At 47.3% G+C, this 21,904-nt stretch overlaps 1 protein-coding gene across 1 annotated transcript in view; it reads left to right on the top strand.

The window, feature by feature from the left end:
- Positions 1-11,576: 11,576 nt before the first annotated feature.
- Positions 11,577-21,904, top strand: part of CAMKK1 (calcium/calmodulin-dependent protein kinase kinase 1, alpha) — a 61,012-nt gene continuing 50,684 nt past the window's right edge. Inside the window, exons 1-3 of the mRNA XM_010006036.1 lie at positions 11,577-12,008; positions 19,297-19,344; positions 20,549-20,602. Coding sequence (XP_010004338.1) covers positions 11,577-12,008; positions 19,297-19,344; positions 20,549-20,602 — 534 coding nt within the window. The remainder of the gene's footprint in view (positions 12,009-19,296; positions 19,345-20,548; positions 20,603-21,904) is intronic.

Here is a 21,904-nt window from a genome sequence, read left to right as displayed (position 1 = left end):
CCTCCGTGCTCCCTCCGTGCTCCCTCCGTGCTCCCTGGGCAGAGCTCAGGGCAGCTGTTTGTGTGTTGCAGCTTGTGCTGGTGGATGAAAGCAAGCTGGATAGAGGCAGACTCCACCTAAGAGGATGGAATGCAATGGGAATTATTTCTGGTGCTCCTGTGATGTGAGTTCTGCGAACCTAAAAGCAAGCTGTAAATGGAAATGTGGAAGAAAATGCTGTCGTTCTCCTCCCCTCCTGGGAAAGGAGCCCTGGGACGGCTCCAGTGTAACTGGGCAGCTCTCCTGTTTAGACACATGTGAAACACATTCACCCACTCACATGGGTATTTGCACATTTTAAGGCTGAGATTGTCAATGTTGTTCACACTTCGACACGTGAAGGTTGCCCCTTCTGATGTCCTGAGACCAGAGTTGAAGTTCAAGTATGTTCTTAAGTGTTTTGTTGGAATAAAGCTGACACCACCATCCCAGAGGGAAGCAGTGTGCTGGGAAACTTGGTGGCTGCATACAGACTAATTGTTCTAAAGTGCATCCTGGAAGGTGCTGAGTACCCTGGCTGGGAGCCAGTGAGGCTTTTAAACACACACTTTGCTTTTTTCCTTTCTTTTTTTATTTTTTCTTTCTTTTTCATATTGTTACTAGTTTGTTCTTTGATTTCTTTTTTCCTGGCAACTAGAGAAGGATATCTGAGTAGCTAGAGCACTGTAATTCATCTGCCAGTGATATCATGACCTGTGTCACAGAGGTGTCTCAGGGGACATGGGACACCTGACAGGAGCAGGTATTACTACTGGTGCCCAAATCAATTGGCTTCAGATTTTCTCTTCTGTATTACTCTCCTGAGCATGGGGCAGGCCAGGCTGCATGAGTGATGCTCAAACTGATTTGTAAACCACATCCCATCTTTCCATATCTCTTGCTCTTAAACTTTGTAGAATGTATTTCCTTCTCCCCTCTCCTCTTAGACTGTATTTGCCTTTTCCTTGCCTTGACAGTTTTGGTGACAAAATGAGAAATTCACGTTTTATTTGAAAGTGGCAACATCTGCAGTGGAGCAGAGAGGAGCCTAAAAATCCTCTGGAGGTTGATGGCTTCTAGCTGCTCTCAGGTTTTCAAGGTGCTGCTCTTGGCTTTGCCCACTGTGTGCAGGAGAGAGGTGCTGCAGCCTCAGCTGGAGGCAGAAAAGGAGATTTTGATTCTGCAAAAAGATGGCCCCATGTGTCCTGCTGCTGCTACCTCAGCTGGGGCAGCTTCTGTAGCTCAGCATGCCCCAGTGGGGCATGTGAAGCAAGACTAAATCCTGTGTTGCTGTTGAAAACTGCACCTACCTCAGCAGAGAACACCTCCTTGCCAGCAGATTTACCCCTTGTTCTCCTCCTGCACCTACTGACTCGGTGGCCAAAACTCTGCCTTTTTCTGCTGTTCTTGTTGCAGCTCTGCAGAAGCAACAGAGCTGTGGGACGGTTTTGCATCGTTTCTAATGCTTCAGAAAGGGTCTGGCTGGTTGAGTACAACATGCAGGATTTGTCCTGAGCCATGGAGAGCAGGGAAACAGCTTTGGTGTCTCAAGGGCACCGTGGCACCCCAACGGTGGCTGCTGCTCAGCTCCAGGCTTGCTGTGCACAGCCAGAATCCCTAGAGTGCAACTAGGGTGCCCCAGGATGGCATTTTCACTCTTGTATTTCCAAATAAAGCTGCACCTGGAAGCCTCTATTGATCCTTCAGTGCTGCAAACCTTTTTTTGTGCTCTGACAAATGTGGAGATTATCATCAGCCTAAATTTCTGGAATAGCATTGCAGTGACTCAAAAGAACAGCTTTCTCCCCAGCAGCCTTTGCCTAGTGACTTCCTGGATAATCTCCAGTCATTGACCTTGGGGCTCTGAAAGTGCATTTTGGCTTAAAGAGCTAAAGCTTAAGGCTTCAAAGGAATTGGGAAGCCTACTCTTTACACTTCCAAGCAGAGTGGGTTATGTGTGCATGGACAAGGGTAATGGTAGGGGTGGGTTACCTGGTTCTCATCCCCTGGAGCCTGTTCCCTCTCTACGGAGAGCTTCTCTGCTGCTGCCTTTGATTTTGAACAGGTTAACTGAGGCCATGTTTTTGAAGTCCTGAGGTTTCTAAAAGATGTGAGGATTATCAGAAGATGGGAGTTATCCATGTGGAAATGCAGCAAATACTTTGAGCTCTGAATTTGAAGTCGATTTGTCTTCTCTTACAAGGTTCACTGCTTTTTGTCTTGCCCTGTGTAGTTTTTCTATGCTGTGCCTTTTGCCTTGGAGTATGAAAATTAGCAGAATTGATGAAGACCTTCAAGCCCATGGGCACTTAAGAAATGGGTGCTGAGGTAATTTCCCTGTTGAAAACTTTGCAGAGATCACCTTGAATAGAAATCTCCAACCATATTTGAACTGCCAGGAAGAAGAAAGCCTGCTGTGTTGTATGCTGTACATTTTTATTGTAGGTTTACAGCTGTTCCTAGATTGTCAAATAATGTTTTTTTAAATGCCAGAAAGATTTTTTTCACTGCAGCTGGCTTACAGAACTAAGCAACTCAATATATCCCCTGAAATACCTTCAGATCTCTCAAAGGCAGCTGGAAGCTTTTTCATTATCTGGGAGGGAGATAAACCTCTAAGACCAACATGTATAGATGTGAACTTGTTCTGTCTGGGAGCTTGTTCCTTTTTTTGTGGATGCTTTTAAAACAAACCTTACTTCAATGCTGGTCTGTGCTGTGAGATCTGAGCCTGGCAAAGGTATCTGATAATGAATTACTTTGTGGTGTTGCTGATCTACACACGTGCTTTCCTGAGTCCCACTTCTCTGCTCCTAAACTGTACCAGTGTTGTTCTGCAGTGAGTTGTTTTTCTGTCATTCAATTATTACTTATTGTGCAGTGATAGTAAATCTGAGCATGTGTGAACACCTAAAAAGCACAGTTAATGGCATTTGGTATGGAAGGTGCTGACGGGTGCAGAGAAGGAGAGAGGCAGGGCTGAGAAATACACTGGTGAAATAAATAAGTGGGAGAGGAGGAAAGAAATGGCCTGGAAATGTGCAGGCTGGGTGCTGATGTGCAGCTGTGTGCTGAGACATCTCTGCTGAAGAACCAGCCTGCCTGCACAATTTCAGGTTGCTTCTTCCCTCCTCCTTAATTTTCGTATGTACTAGTGTGTATTGTGGGCTCTGCTGAAGAAGCAGGACACTGCTCAGGCTCACAGAGCCCTGCTGCAGAACAGATCCCAGAAAGCTTTTTTATTTTACCTGCTATTTACCTCCTCATGGTACAAACATTTGAGAAGTCATTATTGATATGAAGACCCTAAATATTAAAGATGCCCTAATTCTGAGGTAGTTACTTTGCTCATGAATCAATAGAGTCTGGCTACTGCCATGCTTGTTAATATTTTACAAATAATCTAAGCCTTTCAAATTTCTGGAATCTGACACTCAGTTTTTTTTTGAAGCACCTCCTCACCAGCTCTTTAAATGCCACCTCCAGCAAGCTGTGCTCCCTGCCACTGCTGCCCCCTCTCCTAGGAATCATGCTGCCTCTCAGCACAGCCAGTTACAGGAACCACGACACTTCTTCCTTCTCATCCTTCCTGCTCAGGTTTAGCCCCTGGAGTCTGCTCTCTCTGCTGCACAAATTCTGCACTCGCCCTACAAAGAACCACTCTTTTGAGTGTTGATGTTGCTCATGGCCATCTGTGCAACCTCAAGCTGTACTAGTGGGTACTCTTCCCATTGGTGGTCAGAAGGCTGCTTTTCCACTGGATTATGGGGTTCAGCTTTCCCTGAGCAATTGCATTTGGGATATTTCCTGCACTCTTGATGGTTTTGGAAGAGGTTGGGGTGTACAGGCTCCAAGATCTGGGTCAGCATCAGCCAAGTGCCAGATGGGAGCATGCACAGGAGCAGCTTTGGAAATGGGTCTCCTGAGTTTTTGCTCTGCTCTGACATCAAACAGTGGTTCAGATATTGTTCAGCCTATCTTTGCTTATTAACAAGCCTAATTCCTTGATATTGCTGTCCCTAGGATTACTTGGAGGAAGGGGAAACCATCCAGTATGAATGAGCCATGCTGGGACACCCTCTGTGTTGTCACATAGCACAACTGTGCTCAGTGCTCTCTGCCTTCCTTCCTCCTGTCCTTCCTTGCCACCCTGCCAGGGCCTGACATCAGGTCCACACTGGCTGGGGTCCTTCCCCCACAAGGCTTTTGTGTCACTTGTCACAGGGGCAAATGGGATTTGTTATAATCTGAGCTCAGGTTGTCTGCAGGGAAGGTGAGGACATGTGGAGCTGGGTGTTAGGATGTGTTGGGTTTTTGGTTGGGATGTAGCTGAGATGGTGAGTGGAAGTGCTTTACATCACTGCAAGCAAAACCTCTGGGCTACGTGGGCTGAGTGCCTCTCACTGACCATTCCCCATGCTTTCCCAGATGTAATTTGCAAAATAAAAGCACTTCTAATATTCATACACTGATAAACAACTTTAAAAGACTAAAGCAGAAGCTAATGCTGTCCAGCATCATGTCTGGTATCCACAAGTCTCACTGAACCTCTCTCTGCTACAAAACACAGCAGCCAAACCTTCTGTGTGAGAGTAGTTTTTGGCCAGGCTTCGAGTAAAAAAGGAGCACAACTCCTCTTCAGTTCACTGGTGTTGTCCACACCAAAGCCATACTTGAAGTGTAATGACACAGTTGCACCCCACTGAATCACCTTCTGCTAGGGCTTCTGTTCCACCAGCATTATCTGGAGTATTTAATGTTCAATCACTCACAGATAGATTTGGCTCTCCTCAATGTTTTCGTCTTACAGGAATTTCCTTAAGTAGAAACTTTTTCTTCAGAGTAATTTTTGGTTGATTATTGCTTATATATGCAATTAGTGTAATTGCATCTGATTATGCAAATGTATTTAACCATATAATTAGAACATGAAGGGATGAAATATAATGCAGTTGGGGAACTCTTTTGTAAAACATCCTTAGCTCAGTACTCAGTGCACAAGGTGGTTGCTGGCTCTCATGCTGTATGGGCTGGATGGATGTTTTAGTTCAGCATCCTGGCTAGTTTGAAACATATTTAAAGCATGCTGTTAATTGCTGTTAACATTGGTTAGATGACCTTCATGATGTGAAGGTGTGTATCTTTTATTTTTTTTACATTTTAATATCAGGAGCTCACTGTTGAGCTCAGCCCTGCTGTCTTACATCTGCATCCACACCTTACACCAGCTTCAGTCCTGCACTGGAGCCAAACCCTGGATCCTGTCAGCAGCTAGGTTCTCTCATGGGGAAGAGAAGAGCAGGATGACCATGGAGTGATGGATCCTCTGGGGCTCGTTGTCTGTAGCTCAGGCCCCCCAAAATCCCTTTGGAAAACACCCTGCCTTGGTAAGGAGTGAGGAAGAGGAGGTAGAAATTCTGCATTTTCCAGATTGTGGCCTTGGAGATGTTTGTTGTCACTCAAGATCTCTGGCAGAAGCAGAGCCCTGAACCTGCTTTTCAAATTCCTCACGCAGTGCTTGAATTGCAAAAACACTGCTCTTTGTCGTTCAGTGGTTGCTTTTAAAGCTGTGCTAGGAGCTTCACAGAAGTAATCAAAGTGCCTCACTTTTATGATCTAATTTTCAGCTGTGGCAAAACAGCCAGGCTCACTGCCAAGAGCAGCCGAGAGGAGAGAGAAAAAGACAAGGGTGATTATAGCAGGATCGAGTGATTTCTCAGCAAGACACGGTTGTGCTCTGAAACAAGAGCCTTGTAAGTCGCAGGAGAAAGCAAACCTCTGGTGTGTATGCAAAAGCACCAACAGTATATTATTTGTTGTTTGGGTTGTGGTGATGTCTTCTGCTTTTTGTCAGAACTGGTACCAAAAGTGATGACACTTCCCAGCGAGAATGCGGTCCAAATGGCTGGTCTGGTGAACATCTGTCTTGATTATCTCTGCAAGTGATGCAGGGATTTGCTGTCTTTTTGCTTCTCAGAGCTGCAGCTTCTCAAGTCTGGGCTATCGTTTAGCCCGTGGATGTCTGAAGGTGGTTTTCACAGATAGCAAGAAGCTCGTGTGCCTCTGAGGTCTGACTCCTTGCGGCAGCAGTGGGAGTGGAGGCAGGCAGGAGGCAACTTCATTTTCAGTGCCCTGCTTGGTGGGCCAGGGGCAAGCAGAGCTGAAATGAAGGCAAATGCGCTCTGAGCTGAATTGCTGCAGAAAAAACAAACCCTCTGGTTGCTCTACCACCACAACAATGAGACCTGTGAGTGGCTGGAGCCTAAAATCTGAAGAGCCATGTGTTTCAAACTACTTTGTGCTTGCAGGGCTCGTGGCAGCTCACATATTGCTCTGGTGCATGGCTATGGGACATAAGCCCCCCCTTAAGCTTCTCCAGACTGAAGGAGCTGGAGTGAGCTGACTGGATTTGGGCAAGTGCCTCCCCTGTGTATAAAAAGTTGCTTGGGGTGGAGTGTGGAAATACCTCCCTCATGTCAGGGTAGTGGACTAATGCCGAGTACTTGGGAATGTCCTACAGACCAGGCTGCAGAACAAGGAGCACACGAGAGACTCCAGGATGGAAATAGTCATAGGCTGTAATTTTTGGTGTGGGCAGATAGCTTGGGCTCTGGAAGGGACTTGCTGACCTAATATTTCAAACATGTCATTTGAAGAGCTGTTTGGGACTTGGCAGCCCAGCTCAGGACTTGCTGCTTCTCTCCTTAAAGGGAGTTTCTGGTGCCCGTTGACAGCAGTCAGAGCAGATTCTTCATCCTGGCTGTGCTGCTGGGGGGAACATCTGAAGCAAACACAAGCACAGGGTGATACCAGATGGGACTGGTTGTGCAGCCCAGCTCTGCTCCAAGTCAAGACTGAATTCCTGGTGGGAGGTCTGATCTGAGCTGAAAGATGCTGGTGATGGAGATTACACCCCCTCTGCAGGCAGCCTGTCCTGGTATGTGGCTGCCCACATAATTTAGAAAACTTAGTCTCATTCCTGACCTGGCTAGTGTATATTAAAGCTTCAGATGAAATCCTTCTGTAACCTTTGGGACCTCTCTTAGTCAGAGTGCTCATGGGTCTCTTGTGGTCAAGAGGCACCTAATGGATGTGGCCCTCAAACAGGGTTCCAGTGTGACATCCCTGCTGGTCCCTGTGCTGGCACAGAGGTTGCCATCCATGGGCATCTGAAGAATTCATCAACTCTGAGCAGCAGCAAAATTGCTGCCTGAACACTTTCCATGCAAACACTTGTTGTAATTCTTATTCCTTACTGAACTGCAAAGGCCCCTGGTGGCTCAGAACGTGTTGTCAGATGATCTCAGCAAATGTTCTCAGAGTTAGAAAGGGGAAGGGGGATGAGGTGGGCTGAGGGCAGCATTGTTCCTCTTAACCTGGGAACTGTGACAGATGGAGCTGTAAAGTCTCTTTTTTGGGTAGCCTGTAGCAAACTCAAGAAATGAAGCTGGAGTTGCAGAGGCCCGGGGCCTTTTAACCTCCCTGTCGTTCCTCATAGGGATGTTTCTAGTTTGCTAAATGGGAGGACCAAGCAGTAAACTAGATTTACAATTTTTTACTTTTCAAACGATGCTTTGAAATACTTTATCGAGCAACAAATTTAATTGCATTTGTTCATCTCCTGTGTACAACACTGAGAGATTTTTTCCAGAATCATATTCATTTCAAAAGGATATTTTGTCCTGTGCTCTGCTCAGTGCTTGTCTGGGAAGAAGGTCCAGCCACTTGATAAATATGTCAGGGAACCCACGGTTGAAGTGGCAGTCTGCCTGCAGTAGAGGAATAATGGTAAATAGAAATATAGGGGGAAAAGTAAATCAGATGTGTACGTAAATTAATTTTGCTCATGTAAGCTTGTTTGCAGCTGTACTTTGTTTGCAGCATAATCTTCTGATCTACAGCAGGTGTTTGGTGCAGAGGGAGCAATCAGGCTGGTGACAGAGTGAAGAGCACTGGGCTCAAAGCTGTGCAGGAGCTTGTAAAAGGTAGTGGTGGTGTCTCTGTTCTTCTGGGGTTTCCTATCACACCAAGGTGTGGTTGTTACAGCCTGACAAGCAGCAAATCCACCTTTGATTTTCCATTGCAGAAGCAAAGTAAGACACTGGACTGGGTTGCTCAGGGGAGCTTTGGCTGCCCCATCCCTGAAATGTTCAGTGCCAGGTTGGATGGGGCTTGCAGCAACCTGGTCTAGTGGGAAGTGTCCCTGCCCATGCAGGGGGGTTGGAATTAGATGGTCCTTAAGTTCCCTTCCAACCCAAACCATTCTATGAAATATAAAAAGGTGGTTTGTACTTTATGCACAGTAAGGCTGGTCTCTGTAACTGATTTCCTTATTCAGAAACCATTGCTTTGCAATATACTCCTGGAGGATTTATCAGTGAAACTGAATCCTTTGAAATGGCAGAGCCTGACACAAAGCCCATCTGTACAGATGAACAATTGTTTTCTTTGAGTCCTGCTGGATTATTTTATTTTAGCATACTTTGAGCAGCAGTGTATCATTTGTTGTGCTGCTGGATGGCTCTGTTTGTTTTGATTGGATGAACTGATTTATGGGATTTATCTTATCTATTTAGGTTGTTGATTAGCTGAAGATTTATTTTGCAGCCTGAGCTGTGGGTTGGAGCTGTGCAAGCTGCTGCTTTTGAGGGGGTGACAGCCCAGGATGCCCAGTCTGGGTGGTGAAGAGCTGTGCAGGTGGCTGACACGAGCACAGCTGTTTGCTGGGACCTGACTACTGCTGCTGGCTTGTTTTCCTGTTGGCTGAGCAGTGCAGACATTTGAGAGACACCCAAGTGTTCCATCCAGGTGAGTGATTTGTGGGCTTTCACAGTCAGCCGTGCAACACAGGCAGATGCTTCTCTCCACTTGCTCCTGCACATGGGGAAACCCTTGTGGCAGGAGAAAGGAGGGTGGGGGATCTGCAGACTTCAGTCGCAGGTTGATTTTTCCTTTTGATGATCCCTGGGAGTGAGGTGGGCTGTGACTGTCCAGAAGATAAAGCTGCTGCAAGGAAAGCCCTTGGGTTTGGTTCTCTGTGGGCAAAAAAGCAAAGCCAGGCTTTCAACCCAGGGTGGAGTCTTGCACAAGTCCCCTTGTGCAAGCTGTATTAAATGGTGAAAGCATTTTTACTCCCTCCCTTGGTTTAAAATAGTTTCTCTAATTGAAGGGAACACGCAGACTGGAACGTGGACTGCAGGAGAGCTGCAACCCAGCCCTGGACGACTGCTGACAGTGGAGATGTGGGCTGGGGCTTTCCTGGCCATGTAGAGCAGCTCTGAGAAGCTGTGGCCCCACAGGCAGGGCTGGAGTCCAGTCTGTGTTTCCCAAGGGCTAAGGTGCTAACCTTCAACATAAGTCAAGTGTGCAGGCAGCCCATGGGGAGTCCTTGCTAGTGTTCTGTCCAGAAATGTGCTGCTCTATGGCTCTGGAGAGCAAGGAAAGCCTTTTCAAAGACAGCAGGGTAGCCACAGGCTTGTGGCTGCCCTGACCTGATGCTCCTAGGTCAGCCCAGAAGCTTTCCAAGTGCAATCCTCAGACGAGAATTTTGCAGCCAGCCAGCCAGCCCTCTGTGGGCTTCCTGCAAGTCTGTTTTGAAGGACAGGCAGGGCTGCAGCTGGCTTTCCAGCTTAAAGCTTGGTTTGAGAGGTTTGGAAGAGTGGGGAGGTCTAGCAGAGGAGAAGCTTCTGTCTCTTTGCCTGTGGATTTGTGGGACCATGTGTGCTCTGCTTTGACCCAAACCCTCCACCCTTTCTCTTGCTGCTGCCCGCCACCAAGACCCCCCCGCCCCATGGCTCTGAAAGGGATTTGTTCTTTGGGATGGAAGGATTTAAATATAGTTTTAATAAAAGGTTTTAAAGCTGATGTCACCATTTCATTACTGTTTGGAGTGAGTGACGCATCTGTCAATTTCTTTCAAACCAGCCTGCAGAAAAGGTAGGAGAATGGGTGGAAGATTGTGCCTGGGTGGAGGATGAGGGGAAGGAGATGAACAGCATCTTGTGGGGAGGAATGTGGTGGATTTGGATGTTTCCTTTCTGTGACACTGAAGGCCTAGTGTGTACCCCATGATTGGCACTTGGTCTAGGGTGAAGCCTCTCATCCAAATCTCTTCCTGCTTTCCTTATTGATATAAAAGATGGATTGAGCTTTGCTGCTGTGCTCCTGTGGGGGACTCAGTGAGGTTGTCCTGTGTGTTCCCAGGTTGATGCTGGATGGGGCTTTTCAAACTTGCTCACCTCCACCCTTCCTCATGTAGATTATCAGAGAATCATAGTATGGTTTGGGTTGGAAGGGACCTTATTGATCCTTAAAGGTTTAAAAACTAAATGTAGCCAGGGCAATGTAAGTGTCACCTGGCTTGCAGGGATTTTTACTCACAACCTGCTTTGCATAGAGAACCAAAGGTTGCAATATTGCAGAGTTAAGCCTACACTGAAATTCACTGGATGCAGTCCAGGATGCTGTGACTAAAACTAAGTTCTGCCCCCAGAAACTGGGCAGAGGGATGAGGTGATACATCCTGCAGCACTGCATCTTCAGAGGTGATTAAGGGATGACAGCCATGTTCTGCAGAGGATCATTTCCTCCTCAGGACTACACTAAGAAGAGTGAAATCTATTTTAAATTGAGGCTGAAATTGGCATCCAGGAAACAGCAATTTTATTCAGTGTTTTTCACTTTGTATTGCATTTTTGTGTTCTGTAGGTCTTTTCCAAAGGAAAATCTGATTCCCATATGCTGGTAATCATTAAGAATTGTTGATTTGCAACTCGATTCAGCTTTTATACTTTGTGGGTAGCAAAGTTAAGGTGTGATTGCACACAGGCTGCAACTGTGGGGAGCCAGTGGTGACACTGGAGCCAGACTTGCTTTTAAATTTTACCCTTGTTGTTGGTTACGTTGCAAATAACCGAAAGTGTGGAAGTCACCAGCCATGGCTTGGCTTCCAGGCCCTCTGTGACACTCTCTAGAGCCCTACAGGGCAACAGGGCCTGTGAGCCCTTCTACTGTGAGGACAAAAATGGCTGTGGGTTTGTCCTTAGGCACATTGGGTTTGAGTACATACCAGCAGCTCTTGTACCCTATAAATAAGAATTCAAGAGGTTACAAGTTTGACCCATTCCCCTCGGCTTGTTAAGGATCTGTACTTCTCCCTTTACTGTAAGCTGTGGTTGACTGTTAGTCTATCTGCAGAAGTTGTCTTTAGCTGTGTCACTTGTTGCACATCAGATAAAGTCTCATCTTTATTGCTTTCATGTTTACCTCTGTGCTTGAGTTTGCCTTCTTTTCTGAGTGTTTGTGACTTGTTTACAGCCTGCCAGTGTTTTGCCTTTGCTTGCTTTTATGTTGGAAGAAACAGAGATGGGTGTCTGGGTTCTGTTTATGTTCAGAGAACATTATGATTCAGTTAACCTCTGTGTTTCCTTTTAGGCATTTTATAGAGACACTCCTTCATGCCACATGCTGTCGGTGAACACTAGCATCACAGCTCTCTGCAGTGCCATCTGAGACCAGACCAGCTGGACACAGCCATGGGGGACTCTCCAGCAAATGCCATGGATGGAGCCATAGACACGTGCTGCAAAGACACGCAGACTGAACTGGCAGAGAGGGTAGCAGCCATAGATGTAGCTGTTGGCACAGACAGGAGAGACCAAAATGGTGAAGGCAGCACTGAAGAAACTGATACCGTCTTTTCTGATAATGTACAAGACATCCAAAGAAATGGAGTCAAGAGTGATGTGGGAATGAATGAATTTCTGTCTTCCCAACAGTCAGAAGATGCTCACAGGAGGCATGTTCCCAAGAGACCTCTCACTAGACCTGTCCTATCAAGTAGGAAATTGTCTCTTCAGGAAAGATCATCAGGAGCTTATTTGGCTTCTAGCAACACTCCAGGGTATGGTCATTATGCCACAGGACCATCACCACGAATCATGAGGAGACCAACGATAGAGTCCAACCGTGTCTCCATATCAGATTCTGAGGTAGGCATGTTCTCACTTATAACTGTGGTGTTGACTTAGGTAGGTCTTTCCTAACTGGTAATAGAAGTCTGCAGTCCTTTGGAGAAGTAGTTCTGTAAGTACTGTTTTTCCTAAGGGGACAAAAATCCTTGAATCCATGGATTGTATTAGTTTGGAATGGCTGAACACCTCTGCATCTGTTCCCCAGTCCTCTGCTGGATGTATCCGTGGTCCTGACATTGACTCCCTCAGCCCTTGCCTGAATGGGATAGTCCTGCTGGGGGGCCAGGACCCCTGTTGTGTAGTGGTAGCACTCAGGAGGTCTGTCAGGCTGTTCAGAGAAAAGGCTGCGGCCAAATGGCTTTGTTCTTCTGTCCCTGCTGTAAGTGCCCTTCAGGAGCTTATCAGTCACAGCAGCTTTGCTGCTGGTATGTTATGGATTTAAGCTTCTGGAGATTATGTATCTCCTTTTGTGTTTTGCCATTATTGTTATAAAGAGCTTAAATGCACTGCTGTTTTCTACTCCTGTCAGGGTTTTCCTTTGACTTTAAAGCATTTGTAATAGCAGAGGTAACCGATGGAGGTGTTTCCTAGACATATTTGTCTTGTGTTTCTGTTCTTGGGGAATGGGACAGAGCAAGAGCTGGGGGTTGTCTATGAGTGCCACAACTCCACAGTTTCACTTGGAGGTGCCATAAGCTGGAGAGAGGATCAGTGGTGGTGTGTACCTTCTGGCCTTACCCTGTAGGAGGTGAGCCCAGGAGAAGCCTTGGGTTCATCTTGTCACCATGAGCCTTGCTCTTGTGAGGGGTAGACCCTTTCCATGGGCATTTTCAATCACTTTTTTTCCTCTATAACTGATAGTACAGCAGTGAATTATCCTGTGTTGCTGTGTCTGGGCACTGAAGGAGGACAGACACAGCAGCAAAGGGCAGTTAAGGGCATCACCCAGTTGATGGAGAACATGTTGCTGACCATGGCTTTATTGGTGCCACAGCATCAATGCACTTGCACACTGTTGTGCTCCCAGCCATGGTGTCTAAATCCTGCCCTATGTCATAAGAGACCCTAATCACTGGAGTCTAGACTTACCAGTGTGGGTCCAACTGGTCTGGAGCTTAATATCTGTGCAACTTAGTGCTTCCCTCCTGAAAAGTGGGTGCTTTTCCCCTTGCATGTCCGAGAGGATGGGTGCTGTGCACCAGCAAAGCGGCTGCTGTCTTCTGGGAAGTTTTGCAAGTCACATTAGTTGTGAGATGGGTTGTGGCATCCCCAGCAGAAGATACTGCAGAAGGTGCACTGCAGAGCTTGCAGCTCCTCTGACAGCAGCTGTGCTTAAACAAGGGAGACAGGAGGGAAAGGAGCCAGTTCTTGGGAGCAGACGTGACTTGTGTGCCAGCTCTCCCATTCTGCAGTAGTTTGACTGTGCCAGGAGTGAGGCTTGCCTGAAAGCTGTTTCAGAGTAACTGCAGTGGAGTGTGACTAGCACGTTCCCATCTGCAAGTAAATCCAGAATGCTCCATCCTCTTCCACAGCATCTGCCTCCTGGGGAGCAGTAGTTGCTGCCTTGGGGTAGAAGTGCTTAGTTTGAAGTGCAGGTGGAGCCCTTCGTTTCCCTGCTCCTGCAGCAGTTCTTGCTGCAGTCCTGCGATTTTAATGGTCACTTTCATATCACTATTTCTAGCTCTGCTCCAGTGCAGCCCAGAGGTTAACAAAGCTGTGCTCATTGGAAACCATCATTCATATTAATGGAGAATCACTGCAGTAGGAGGGGGAAGGGAAGCCTGGGTGAGAGCTGTGGGTGTTCAGAGCTGTAAGCTTCATCCTTCCAGCTTATAGGGACAGTATCTGTATCCTGTAAGGAACAACAAAAGGGCTAGGAATGTGCACGTTTGTTTATAGGGTAAAGTTTGAGGCTGGCCACTGAATATTGAGAAGGAAGTGTTAAGTGTGAGACAAGGTGAGTATGCACCCTGTGCACAGCCCAACTCCAGCCTCCTGCATAGGACCTACCAATGGCTGCTGAGTGGTGGCTGTTCATGGCTGTGAGAGTCTGAATCTGAGCTGTACAGCTCACTGAAGTACAGCAGGGAACTCGGAGGAGAAATGGGAGAGCGACTGTTGTTAACATGCATTTTCTCTTAGTGATTGGCAGAGCCTTGCATGAGGTCAGGAAGGGCTGAGCCCAGCCAGGAGGCAGGGGCAGGGCTTCTGAGAAGAACTCCAGAGCACTTTGTGTTGAGGCTTTTGGTCCTCTGGGGGATAAAATAACCCTGTGATAAGAAATAGAATCATGGTCTACTTAGCAGTAGCAGTTGCTATTGTGCTTTCTGTTGATCATTTTGTTATGTAGTAATCAGGGAAGCTGGTAGGTCACTCTGACAAGATCCAGCTCACTGACCACAGCATTCATTGCCCCTGGTCTCCCCGCATGTGACTCTTTGATACATCTTGTTCTAGGCCAGCTGCACATTTGTACTTGGGTCCAGGTCTCTCACCTGCTTAAAGCCATTTTGAAGTTGGTCTTTTCTCCTTGCATTGAGTATCTAGTAACATCAGTCAGTGCCTTTCAGGTGACCTGCAGGACACCCATCACTCCTGCTCGTGGCTGCTGTCTGAGTGAGTTACAGCCTGTGCAAAAATGAAGATAAAGTTCATGAGCACTCGGGCTTTATCAGTGGCACATGTGCAGGCACCATCCATCAGGAGCAGAGATGGACAGCTACATGCCAAAATTTCCTGTGTTGTTCCAATGTCCATCTAGGATTGGATCTGCTTTCCTTTTCCATTGGTAGCAGGAGTGGCAACTTTGCTGTCAGTGGTTCTGTATCCTTGACTAATCTGGAGAAATACTGCAGAGATGTGCTATGGGAGATGGAATATGGGAATATGGCAGAGCAGAATTTTCTGTTTTTTTCTGCTGAATTATGAAAGAACCATGTGTTCAGTTAAAGAGAGGCTGCTTAGCTTTTTAATACTGGTTTAATACTTGTTCACAGGCTGGGAGGAAAATTTATATTCAGCCAAGAGCTGAAGCTGGGCCTGTGACACTGCAGGAGAGCTCACCCAGCGCTGCAAGTGGGCAGTAAATCGGGCTGTCCCCTCCCTAGGACCAATACTGCAAAGCCTGCCTTCTGAGCAGAGTTATTGGGTTAGTTATTGAGGGAGTGCCCACTGGGCTGGTGGGATTTCTGCTGCCTTTGCTGCCCATCAGTACTTCTCTCTAACAAGGGAATGGCTTTGCCTCTAGCTGTGGCACAGAGTGATGAAGGTGAACCTATTAAGGTACATAACTCAGCAGAGCTGAGGCACAGGCCCACATTGCCTCTGGTGATGTGACATTCTCAACTCTTACTCAGTGCTGGCAGCATGGCCAGAGGAGAGGTTTTCCTGTGGCTGCTGAAAGCAGCTTCTGCTTTGCTGCATGGATGATGCTTTGGTGCTTGCATGTACCAGGGAAAGGCTCTGTGAACATGTCTGTATAGACTGATGGGCATCTTGTCACTGTGTCTGATAGTGCTGGTACCACCTAAAATGGCAGGGCTTGTATCTGTGAAAGGGTAGGGGTGCTGCTTGTTGGAAAGTGGCATTTGAAAATGAAGTGTTTAAGGGTTTTTTTTTTATTCTGCCATCCCAAACCAACCTTTTATGTAGCCAAGAAAAGTCTCACTTGGAGAGTGGCTAGAAGAACAATAAAACGTCTTTTTCCAGGCTTTGCCCTTAGACCTGCCAGCACCATTAATTGCCTTGTACTTGTCCTTCTCCAATATCTTCTGATTGACTTGTCCTTTCTCTTTCACATTTCCTTTCTCTCCCTGTATCCACCCACTCCCTGGCATCCCAGTTCTTCCAGCCCCAGGTCTGCATGGTCTCTCCACCCTCTGGGATCAGCAGGAGGCTGTTCCAGCTCCCTGCTGCCTGGACGGCCCCGTGGGCTGGGACCGGGTGTGCTTCACCAAGAGTGGAGAGGGTGAGTCAGGCCAGTGTCTTCCCCCTCCTCGGTGCTGCTGCTGGCCCCAGCCTGCAGGGAGGAGGACAAGCAAAGGGAATTTTCCTATGGTTGGTGTCCATGGCTTATCCCAGAAGCATGGAAAATTAATCACTTCTTTGTCCTTTCTTTCCTTGGCTTTCCACATCTTTATCATAGACCTCCTGCTTGTTTGGCCAGCAGGCTTGGTGCAGTTGGTGTCAAGAGCTGCAAGAGGCAGTGCTTTGGTGCTGGGCTGATGCAGGTCTTACACTCTCTAGTCTCTGGGAGCTGCCTGGTTTTCTTTAAAAGGCTGTGATTTCCTTGCCTTGCACAAAGGCAAAGCTAGGTAGGACCAGGGCAGTGGCAGGGACCAAGCTCCTCTGCAGCATGACCTGGAGAACTTCCCCTTCCACCCCATGACTGCCCCTAACAAATTTCTTCTAGAGATCTTACTGCCCTGCTCAAACTAGAGCTCTCTTGGAAAGATCGAAGATACTTGGAAAACATTTATTCAAAGAAGAATCCCCCACAGGCATGGCTAATTTCCTTTCCTAGGATTAATTAACCTTTATTTCAAGTTACATTTTCAACTTGTCTAAGGGCAAGGTTTGAGAGGAAGTGAACCTTCCTTCTTTTAGGGGGCAAAATTCTACATGATTTAAGTGTGTCTGTAAACAGTCTGCTTGTTCTCAGAAATGCCTTACTTTGGAAACAAACTCTGGCTCTTCCTTTGCATCCCTGTGTCCCTCCTAGACAGCAAAGGCTCAACTCTCAATTTCTTGGGATTTCTGTCACCCAGCAGTGAATTTATGGAATTGGTTCTGGATTTCTCTGTGCTTTGATTTTTTTGATCAATTTTTGTGTTCTCTGGCATTGATTTCCCCCCTCTCCCTCTCTTGAGTAAAACCTTGGGCATATTAACAAACGGGGCATCTTGTTTATTAAGGCAGAGCAAATCTTGCACACTTGGACAGATACAGCAGTTTAATTTGCTGGTGGCTTTTCATTAAGGGATCTCATTAAGGTTCTTGCTCTGTTCATATTTATCAGCAGTTGCAAATACATCGGTGTGATGAAATCAAGAGAATTGTACAATGTTATCTTTAAGAAACACTTGGCCCAAAGATAGGTGTTTTTCTCTGATAAAGGAGCAGTACAATTATCCCACTGCCTGCAGGAGAACTAAATAACAACCCTGCCAGTCTGCAGCTACACATGGCAGGAGTTGCTTGAGCTGTGAATTATGGTCTTTCTGCAAGGGGAGAAAATGCTCCATTTAGCAGCAGTGAAAGACCAGAGAGATGCTTCAGGGGATGGGTCTGATGTGGGATGTCTGGGTGGTACATTCTAATGAGAGGTAAGAGGGATGGTGAGAAGGTGATGGACAGAGACAAAGGAATTGGTTCCTTGGGCACAGTGACAAGATGTAGTTCCTTCTCAGTTGCACTAAATGCTTTGTAAGTGGGTTTGCCCAGCTGGATGGACCATGTCTCGCACAAAGGGCTCTGCTGCTTCATGATGGAATAAGAAATGTGGCTGTGGCTCCCTCAACACCATGTTGGCAAGAAGTAGCAGCAAGCTTGGTGCTTTAGAGATGCCACCTTGGTTTGAAACGAGGTCCTGAGTGCAGACCAAAGAGTCTATGGCTATATATAAAAGGCTTTATTTACTCATGCAAGTAATCCCTGCTCAGGAGGAGGCTTGATAGCAGGACCTGTTAATTTCAAGCTTGCTGGAATGAAGAGCAGGAAGTAGAGAGGTGGTTGGAGGCTTTCTCAGAGGGATGGTGGCTTTTCCTACCTGTCTCAGCCACTCTGGGAAGCATTTTCTCACCTCTGCAGCACTGCAGTTGTACACAGGACAGGGTGGGGGGTGTGAAGCTGAGCACAGGGAAACCTGAGGCAAGAACAGAAAATTGTTCTTGCTTCATTTTTGGAAATCACCACGATGCAAAGCACAGCCTGGTGCTGGGAAGTGAATCTGCTGATACTGGGTTTTCAGGGGAATTTGTTGTCCATGTGCCTGTACCCTGGGTTCCAGAGTGCTACCCCTTCTTTGGGCAGGGGAGTCCTTTTTGTACAAAATTCAACGGTATTTTTCATTTCCATGTATTTCAGTGGCTTTGTGCTTTACATCTTGGCTTTTGCTGGGTCATGCTCTTTCCTCTCTTGTTGCTCCTAGTTCTGATGGATTGTTTTTTGCCTTTGGAAAGACATGTGCTTTTCTTGCAGCAGAATTAATACACTTCTATGGCCCCATTACTCACAGTTGGCTCTTCTTCCCTGTCAGGGTGATGGAAAAAACTTCTTTCACTGGAAACAAGATAAAGATTTAAATAATTCCCTGTATTCCTGACAAGCCACTGCTTGCGAGCTTAAAAAGCCATCAGTTCCCATTCCTTTATTCTCCTGTACTGTGATGATCCCTGGCATTATCAGTGCTTTCTGGTTGATGATGGAGAAAATTCAGTTATCATCCATAACATCCATGCTCTAAGGCACCCCAACAGGCAGAGAAACGTTGCAGTCTGTGGGGATGCTGCACAGGCTGTAACACCCCCTGGAGTCTGAAGGCATCTGGCACTGCTTTGCTGTCCTGGCACTGCTTCTGTAGATTGCAGGGGTAGTTGAGATTTATGGAAAGGCTAATCTATCTGCTTGTATGTTTTATATCAGCTTTGTTCCCAAAGAGGTGTCCAGTATAGAGGTTGGAAGTGAATTTCCAGTGTGTTTTAGTGCTTGGCAATCTGTGGGAGAAACACTGTGTATTAAAATGCTGCCTGGGAAGTGTGTCCTATCCAAGGCTCAGGCCACACACTGTGTGGTGGTTGGAAACTCTCCCCTCCCCTGACCCCACCGAGTTTGGGGCTGCCCCCTCCCCTGCCACGCAGTTACATGCTGTGTGTTGGGTCAGGACCAAGGCACAAGTCACTGCAGCCCACTCCCCAGAGCTGGTGCTGCAGAGACCCTGCAGAGCCCTCTGATTCTTTGCTGGGAGCTTTGCATTGCAACAAGGTGTGTGCTGTCCTCCCATGGACCCCATGCTGGTGGCTGGTTAATGTGAAGAGGCCAGGGGCTGCTGTCAGGCTCATTGGGCTGAACTAGGAATTGGGGTGGAGAGGCCTCTGGTATTACACCAATACAGCCAGAGTCAGAATTCAGCCCGTAATTACTTTGTCTTGGACAGGCAAAAAAATGCAGAGCTGATACTCTGAGGTATACTGGTTTAAATAAGATTTTATCTTTCATTATTCAGCACTCTGCCTCTAATTGATGCTGATTCAAACTTAGTTGTTTCCTTTTACTGGTGCTCTAATTATGTTCTCCTTTTGATCTGCAGGACTGTGTGCAATTAAACCAGTACAAGCTGCAGAGTGAAATAGGCAAGGTATGTTCCTGGAGCTCACGTTTGTTATAAGTGACCTGCATGCACAAGCACGAGTGTGAGTGGAAAGACTGTGTCATCCTGCAACTTGTGTTTGTATTGGGGTGGTTTTCTTTTTGGTTTCTGCCTTGTTAGTTTGAGTAAGTTTTGTTGAAGGTCAAAGTGGAGCTACTTCCTCTGAAATCTGAATGTATTTTCCTTCCCTCTGAAGGTGGTTAACCTGGCTCTCTTTAAGGGTCTTGGCTTGCCAAACCTAGTGCTAAAAGCCTTTGATGCATTAATGCAGTCCAACAAGGAAAGAAAACTGAAAAAAAAGTTCAGTGTTTGGTCCCCATCAGGACTACTTTAGGTTTTTATGTCCTTGAATGAAGTGTTAGTTTAGCTCTAGTCCATCTTTAAAAGCTGCAGAAAGATTTAGAAGAGATTCCTCCAAAGTTATTTCAAGTCTGGGCTGGCAAGCAGTTCAGACACCTGCACCTTTGGATGTCTGCCACCACTGCAGATGGGTCCATGAGCAGCAGTGCTGCTGGAAGCTGTACCTGCCATTGCACTTGGAGCACTGCAGTAAGAAGAGACTGCACCCTGAGCTGCAGAGACCTTCATCAAGAGTTTCATCAGCCCAAACTCCTCCCCAAAGCAAGAAGCCCTAGGCCATGAAGGGAGGCACAACTTGGATAGAGCTTGGTTTCAAGCTGTCTCTGGAACTATGGATAGAGCAGCAATCCAGGTCTGCATCTGCCTGGGCAACTTGCAGTTGGTGGAAAGCAGGCAGCTGGTCCTCATTGAAGTCCATTTGCACTCAAGAGATGGGGAGGTTTTGTGCTGAACATGGTCTTGTGCAGAAGCAGAGGAAAAGGTGTTCATGCAGAATTTCCAAACTTGCATCAAAAAAATCTGCTTGAAAATTATTTTTTCTGCTCCCCACCCATGTTTGAGTTAAGACAGACACAGTGGTTTTGGCTCAGAGCAGGAGGTGGTGGGCTCACATGCACTGTTCATCCTCAAGTCCCCATGGCTCCAACAGGGCTGCCAAAACCTATGACCTTGCTGCAGGGTCACATCACCTGCAGACTTTGCTCAGGGCTAGGCATGGCCTGGGGCCTTGAAGGTTTATTTTTTCCCCTAAGGCCACAGTCTACCAGCCTTGAGCAACAAGGAGATGAGGTGAAGCTGCTGAACTGACTGTGCAATTTGTGTTTATTTTTAGGGTTCCTATGGTGTTGTGAAACTGGCCTACAATGAGAACGATGACCAGTACTATGTAAGTGTCTCTCTCCTCCACTCCTCACTGCCACCACTGCTCTTTGTTCCCCTTGTCCCTTCTGAGAGCTAGGTCCCCTCTGCCTTGCTTCATTTCTGAATTGAGTATCACGTGAGGAGCTGAACCTCCCTCTTGCATGCAGTGCTGAGCAGGAGGGAGATGGGTGGGCTGCCTTATGAAACAGGCAGGCATCTTGGAGGCAGGCTGCAGAAGCTGATTTGTCTTGACATTTTCTAGCTACGAAGCAGGTCACCTGAAATTAGAGGCATGTGGGTGGTGGTGTTCAGCACCTGCTGTGCGTTGGAAGCTCGGCCTTGGAAGGAGCAGGAGTGTTTTGTAAGGAAATGGGGGTGTTTATCAGAAGATGCTGAACAGTCTGGCCCAGCTGGGCAGTGCCTGGCTCCCCCCTGCATCTTACCCCTTTGCAGGATGCCTCCCCATACACCAGACAGGACCTTGCTGCCAGGTCTGTTTGCAGTTGTGCCCATGTCCCTGGGCTTGCTCTGTGGCACGTTTTGCTCAGGCTGAGAGCAGGAGTTGGATGGCTGGCAAAAGGAAAACTGCCCTGCTGTGTGTGGCTGGGCTTGAAGGCTTGTGGAAGCAGCTTTGAGCAGAGTTTGGGGTGGATCCCAGGGCAGGTGTCTGCTGGGTGTTGTTGCAGTGCTGTGGAACCTGCCAGTCTGGCCCTGTGCTCCAGCTGCTGCTCCATATTGTGTGTGGTGAGAGGGCTCCTGCTTTGGCTGCCACCACTGAGTGGCCTCACATGGGTGCAAATGGGCCCAGCAGAGCCCTCAGGCAGACTCTTCAGTGCACAGAGCTATTGGTCTTGGTACTAAGGGGAATAAGAGTATGAGATGTCAATTCCCTGCTATTCTCCAGCTGGCTTTTCCTCTCTGACTCTTGGGTTCACAAGTGACATATCAGGCTGGAGCAGTTGGGTGGGAATTGTTAGCATTTATGAGCCCCTCTGAGCTTCCAGCAGGCATCAAGTGCAGGAGAAACGTCTTGAAATGAAGGATGGAAGAGATGAGACAAAAATCTGGACAAGGTGCCCTGGAGCTGGCCAAGCAGAGGAACCACAATTCTTTCCATCCCCTGTGCTTTCCAAGCTGACTCACCCACCGCACCGGAGCAGTTTCCGATGGTTTCCTTTCTCTCTTTTCCCTTTTGCCCTCTGAGTCCTCCCTCCTGTGGCCTGCAGCAGGATGGATTTGCTCTGCAGAGAGCCATGGTGCCAGCCCATGGCTTGTCTGAGCCATGTGTCCCACCATCACAGGCAGTGCCAGGACCAGCAACACAGAG

This window comes from Chaetura pelagica, unplaced genomic scaffold (assembly GCF_000747805.2).
Source record: "Chaetura pelagica isolate M959 unplaced genomic scaffold, ChaPel_1.0 scaffold49, whole genome shotgun sequence".
In the NCBI taxonomy this organism is placed as follows: domain Eukaryota; kingdom Metazoa; phylum Chordata; class Aves; order Apodiformes; family Apodidae; genus Chaetura; species Chaetura pelagica.
The sequence above is the reverse complement of the archived record's forward strand: the minus strand, read 5'-3'. Positions and strand labels throughout refer to the sequence as shown.